The sequence below is a fragment of the Fonticula alba genome (genome assembly GCF_000388065.1).
Source record: "Fonticula alba strain ATCC 38817 unplaced genomic scaffold supercont2.1, whole genome shotgun sequence".
Lineage (NCBI taxonomy): Eukaryota > Rotosphaerida > Fonticulaceae > Fonticula > Fonticula alba.
The window spans coordinates 2,200,323-2,205,117 of NW_009242971.1; the positions used below are offsets into that span (position 1 = coordinate 2,200,323).

Here is a 4,795-nt window from a genome sequence, read left to right on the forward strand (position 1 = left end):
CCCCCCCACTGCAGGCAACAGTCCTTCCAGTCGGTGTACTTGCTCTTCCGCCAGCGGAAGGTGGAGTACTTCTTCTATCAGGCCTCCGCATTGACGGTGGTTTTCTTTCAGTCAGATGGTAGTCCCAGTGATGGCGGAGCCCCCTCCTTCAGCGCGCTCATTTCACGCTCGACTCCTGGTCTTCAGCGCATGCTCAGCGCCGAGGGGGTCCCCTTCGCCCTGGTGGAAAAGCCCCCGACCTCGCCAGCTCAGGAGCCTGGCTCCGAGTCACAGGGAGTTCCTCCTGGGGGCCGTGCTTCCGCTTCCGGGTCCTCGCAAGCCCCCCTCCTCCGGCCAGCTCCCGACGGCCTTGGCAATGACGGGGATGACAGCGAGGAGGACGAGGAGGATGACCTGAACGAGGCCCTGGCCGACCTGTATGCCCTGGAAAGCCTGCACCCAGGCTCAGTGTACGTTGGGGTCGCTGTCTTCCCAAATGGGGTTTTGTCCTTTGCATGATGCCCTTTCCTTCTGCCATGTTATCTTCCCCTCCCCCTCTCTCTCTCTGTCTCTCTCCCTCATGCTTTCTGTATCCATCTCTCTCGGCTACTACTGACGCGCCTGCACCTGCTTGACACCTGTTTGTCCCCTACCAATGATGACAGTGCGCTTCCATCGGCGCTTCGCCCACTAGGCGGCGAACTGAAGCGCCGGAAGATGGCTCTGCATCCGTTGCACGTGGCGGGGCCCATCGCCACGCATGCCCTTTTCAATTGCATCCTCAATAGTGTGGATATTTCGGTCTTCCTGTCGTCGACGGCCCTGCCGCCGTCGCTGGAAGCCGCCGGGCGTCCAGCTAGCCAGGGCCCCCTGCCGCCGAGTGACATGCCCCTACCCCCGCTCACCCCCCGGCGAACGGGGTCTCAGCCAGGGGAGTTGACGCGCGGGTCGCAGTCCCACCGCCTGGCCGCCGGGTCGGGTGCCTTCTTCCAGATCACCCCCTTGCCCACCATCCTGGCCCCCGGTCCCTTTCTCGGGGCTGGGGTGCACTTCATCGAGGCCGACATGCGCCAGGGCCTGGCACCCGGGCCACGACGCGGAGCCGAGGCCTCTTTCGCCTCGCCCCGGCGTCCGGCCGGCGTAGCCACACCGGCAAGCCACTCACGAGCCCGGCTCCCGCGCTTGTTCACGGTCACCCTGCGCGACGCGACCGCTGGCCAGGCGGCGGTCGGCGAGCTGGCCACTCGACCTGCCACCCCAGGAGGGGCTAGCACGCCGGGTGTCACCAACGCCGTGCGCGGCGGCACCGGGACATCCCTCCTCGGCGGGGGGCCAGTGCGTGCACGCATGATTGGTGCCCTGATGCGCGAATTTGCCGAGCAGTTCTGGTGCGTGCTCAGGCGGCCCCCTTACCCATCACCGCCTGGTCAAATGCGCACTCACACACCCCGTCTACCACCGCCACCACCACCGCCACCACCGCCACCACCACCATCCACCCACCCAACATGCACTCGCCTGCCACTCGCAGCATCCACCATGGGTACGACATCGAGCGCGAGAGTTTGGCCACCGGCCGGCAGCTTGGTGCACCAGGCTCTCTGGAGGCCGATGCGCCGGGAACCCGCGGACGCGTCCGTCTTGTCTATACCCGGGACGAGGAGGCCGAATCCATCGGCGGGGCTTTCCTGGATCTCCATGCGGGAGAGGCACCCCTATCCGGCCCTCCCCCCGGGTGGTAGACAGCCACCCGTGCGAGAGGGGGAGGCGCAAAAAATAGACACCCCCCTTCGGTGCCCCACAACAGGTGTCTGTCTTTTCCTCGGCCTGGCCTTCTCTCCACTCCTTTCTCCTGGCCCCAACCCCGCGTCGGGACGACACGCCTAGATAATTGCACACACACACACACACACACACACATGCACAGGACAGTGTACGAAGGCCGATACAGGCCCCTGTCCTCCCTCTCGCCCCCAGAGCAGCAAAAAAGGGGGACAACCAAAAGGCGGGACTTGGACAACAGATGGGGAGAATTTTGGGCTTCATATGGGGGAGTAATATTGAGAGGGGGGAAACATCACAAGAGGAAAGCTTCAAAGGGACGCGGGGATAGGGGAGGGGGTGGGGAAGACGCGATCCGCCCTCGGGAAAGAGGGCAAAAAGACCGACGAAACCCTGTAGGCTCTCCTCTGCCCTGCAGAGGCCCCGCCTGCTGTGCCCCGCGGCTCCGGATCCCCCCCCGCCCCCCTGCTGGTGGAAGCCCTCTCGGCGGCGAGAGGAAGAGAGGGAGGGGGGGAGGGGGCCCGGGCACAGAGACAGGCCCGCGCACAGCCGGGCGACAAAGAGCCCCCCCGCCCATCGAGCCAGCCCTGCCGCCCCCCGCCCGGCCGTGTGACATCACACACGGGACGGAGGAGGGCGCGCCGGCGGGCACGCAGGGGGAGCGCGAGGGACGTGGAGGAAAAGCATCGGCCGCGGAAGTGACACACGCACGCGGTGCGCGCGCATTTAGTTCTCGGAGGCGAGGAAGTTGGTGATGAACTTCTCGGTGATCTCCTTGAGCTTGGCCTCGGTGTCGGCGGAGATGGCGGCCTCCTTGCGGATGACGTCGAGCAGGTCCTTGTGGTTGGACTTGAAGTAGGGGAGGTACTGGGCCTCGAAGTCGATGATGCGGTTGACCGGGACCTTGTCGAGGTGACCACGGACACCGGCGTAGATGATGACAACCTGCTGCTCGAAGGGCAGAGGAGTGTACTGGCCCTGCTTGAGGAGCTCGGTCAGGCGAGAGCCACGGTTCAGCAGGAACTGGGTGGTGGCATCGAGATCGGAACCGAACTGGGCGAAGGCGGCGACCTCACGGTACTGGGCAAGCTCGAGCTTGAGGGAAGCAGCGACCTGCTTCATGGCCTTGGTCTGGGCAGCGGAACCGACACGGGACACGGACAGACCGACGTTAATGGCCGGGCGGACACCCTTGAAGAAGAGGTCGGCCTCCAGGAAAATCTGGCCGTCAGTAATGGAAATGACGTTGGTGGGAATGTAGGCAGACACATCACCAGCCTGGGTCTCAATGACGGGCAGGGCGGTCATGGAGCCGGACTTGTAGGCGTCGGACAGCTTGGCGGCACGCTCAAGCAGACGGGAGTGCAGGTAGAACACATCACCGGGGTAGGCCTCACGACCGGGCGGGCGGCGCAGCAGCAGAGACATCTGACGGTAGGCAACGGCCTGCTTGGTCAGATCGTCGTAGATGATGAGGGAGTGCTTGCCGTTGTCACGGAAGTACTCACCCATGGCGGCACCGGTGTACGGGGCCAGGAACTGAAGGGGAGCGGCCTCGGAGGCGGTGGCGGCAACGACGATGGTGTACTTGAGGGCATCTGACGAGGGGGAAGGAGAGAGAGAGAGAGAAGGGACACGGGGAGGGGGCACACCGCGAAGACCGGTGGCCGGGGAGTGTGTCAGTGACGAGGAGGAGGAGGATGACAAGCAGCGAGAGAAACATGCTCAGCTACGCACCGTACTGCTCGAGGGTCTTGACGAACTGGGCGACAGTGGAGCGCTTCTGACCGACGGCGACGTAGACGCAGTACAGCTTCTTGGACTCGTCGGAGGACTCGTTGACGAGGCGCTGGTTGAGAATGGCATCCAGAGCAATGGCGGTCTTACCGGTCTGGCGATCACCAATAATCAGCTCACGCTGACCACGGCCAATGGGGACCATGGCGTCGATGGCCTTCATACCGGTCTGCATGGGCTCGTGGACGGACTTGCGGGGGATAATACCCGGGGCCTTGACCTGGACACGAGAGCGCTGGGTGGTCTTGATGGGACCCTGTGTGCATGTGCGGGGAGAGGGGAGAGAGAGCGGGAGAAGGAGAGGCCGGCGCAGAGGGAGAGGGAGCACGGGAAAAGGAAGAGAGTCAGTATGTGGGGGGGAAAGACCCAGCATGGCCGGGGGGGGCACAGCAGGAAGCGCGCCACACAGGGCACCTCGCCCCAGGGGGAGGAGGAAAGGGGAGAGAGCCGTGAGCGAGGAGGCAGGAAAGGGGAAGCGGCATGGGCGTACCTTGCCATCGATGGGGTTACCGAGGGCATCAACGACACGGCCGAGGAGCTCGGGGCCGATGGGGACATCCACAATGTCACCGGTACGCTTGACGGTGTCACCCTCACGAATCTGGGTGTCATCACCGAAGACGACAACACCAACGTTGTCGGCCTCCAGGTTGAGGGCCTGACCGCGGACACCGGACGAGAACTCAACCATCTCCTCAGCCTGGACGTTCTTCAGGCCGTAGACACGGGCAATACCATCACCAACGGACAGGACGCGACCGGTCTCGTTGATGTCGATGTCGGAGGTGGCGCCGAGGATGCGCTGCTCCAGGATGGAGGAGACCTCGGAGGTGGCGGCAGCACCGGCCTTGGCAGCGTTGACGGCGCTGGTGGAGAAGGCACGGGTGGCGAGGGGGCGGAGGGAGGTACGGAGAGCGGGAATCATCTTCTGCAGGAGCGAGGGGGAGATGGGGGAGGGGCGAGGCGGGGGAGGAGGGTAAATAGGGCGAAGAGCGGAAGAGTGGGGAGGGGGAGGGGGAGGGGGGAGGGGGGAGAGGAAGAGTGCAATGACCCTCCATGTGTGCGCGCGAGGGCGTGCGCATGCCATGCAAGAGCCGGGCCCACGCATGGCAGGGACAGGCGTGGGGAGCACGGCGCGCGTGCGTACGCGCCGCGTCACACGCAAGGCCTCCAGCAGACGGGAGCGAGGGCGCGCGCGCGCGCGCGCACAACTGTGGGGGCAGGGACGAGACGCGGG

General features: G+C 65.0%; 2 protein-coding genes across 3 annotated transcripts in view; one reads left to right on the top strand and one right to left on the bottom strand.

Moving 5' to 3' along the window:
- The window catches only part of H696_00489 (hypothetical protein), a 6,576-nt gene extending 4,688 nt beyond the window's left edge, over window positions 1-1,888 (top strand). Inside the window, exons 3-5 of the mRNA XM_009494351.1 lie at window positions 15-449; window positions 645-1,367; window positions 1,511-1,888. Coding sequence (XP_009492626.1) covers window positions 15-449; window positions 645-1,367; window positions 1,511-1,721 — 1,369 coding nt within the window. The 3' untranslated portion in view covers window positions 1,722-1,888. The remainder of the gene's footprint in view (window positions 1-14; window positions 450-644; window positions 1,368-1,510) is intronic.
- A 112-nt stretch (window positions 1,889-2,000) lies between these two features.
- H696_00490 overlaps window positions 2,001-4,795 on the bottom strand; it is a 3,096-nt gene continuing 301 nt past the window's right edge. The window contains exons 1-4 of one of the 2 annotated variants that reach the window (XM_009494352.1): window positions 4,610-4,794; window positions 4,049-4,486; window positions 3,499-3,814; window positions 2,001-3,359 (exon numbers count right to left, since the gene is read on the bottom strand). In XM_009494352.1, coding sequence (XP_009492627.1) covers window positions 2,488-3,359; window positions 3,499-3,814; window positions 4,049-4,486; window positions 4,610-4,666 — 1,683 coding nt within the window. In that variant the 5' untranslated portion in view covers window positions 4,667-4,794 and the 3' untranslated portion in view covers window positions 2,001-2,487. Of the gene's footprint in view, window positions 3,360-3,498; window positions 3,815-4,048; window positions 4,487-4,609; window position 4,795 lie in introns of those variants that run through there. The other variant, XM_009494353.1, reaches the window with a different exon arrangement.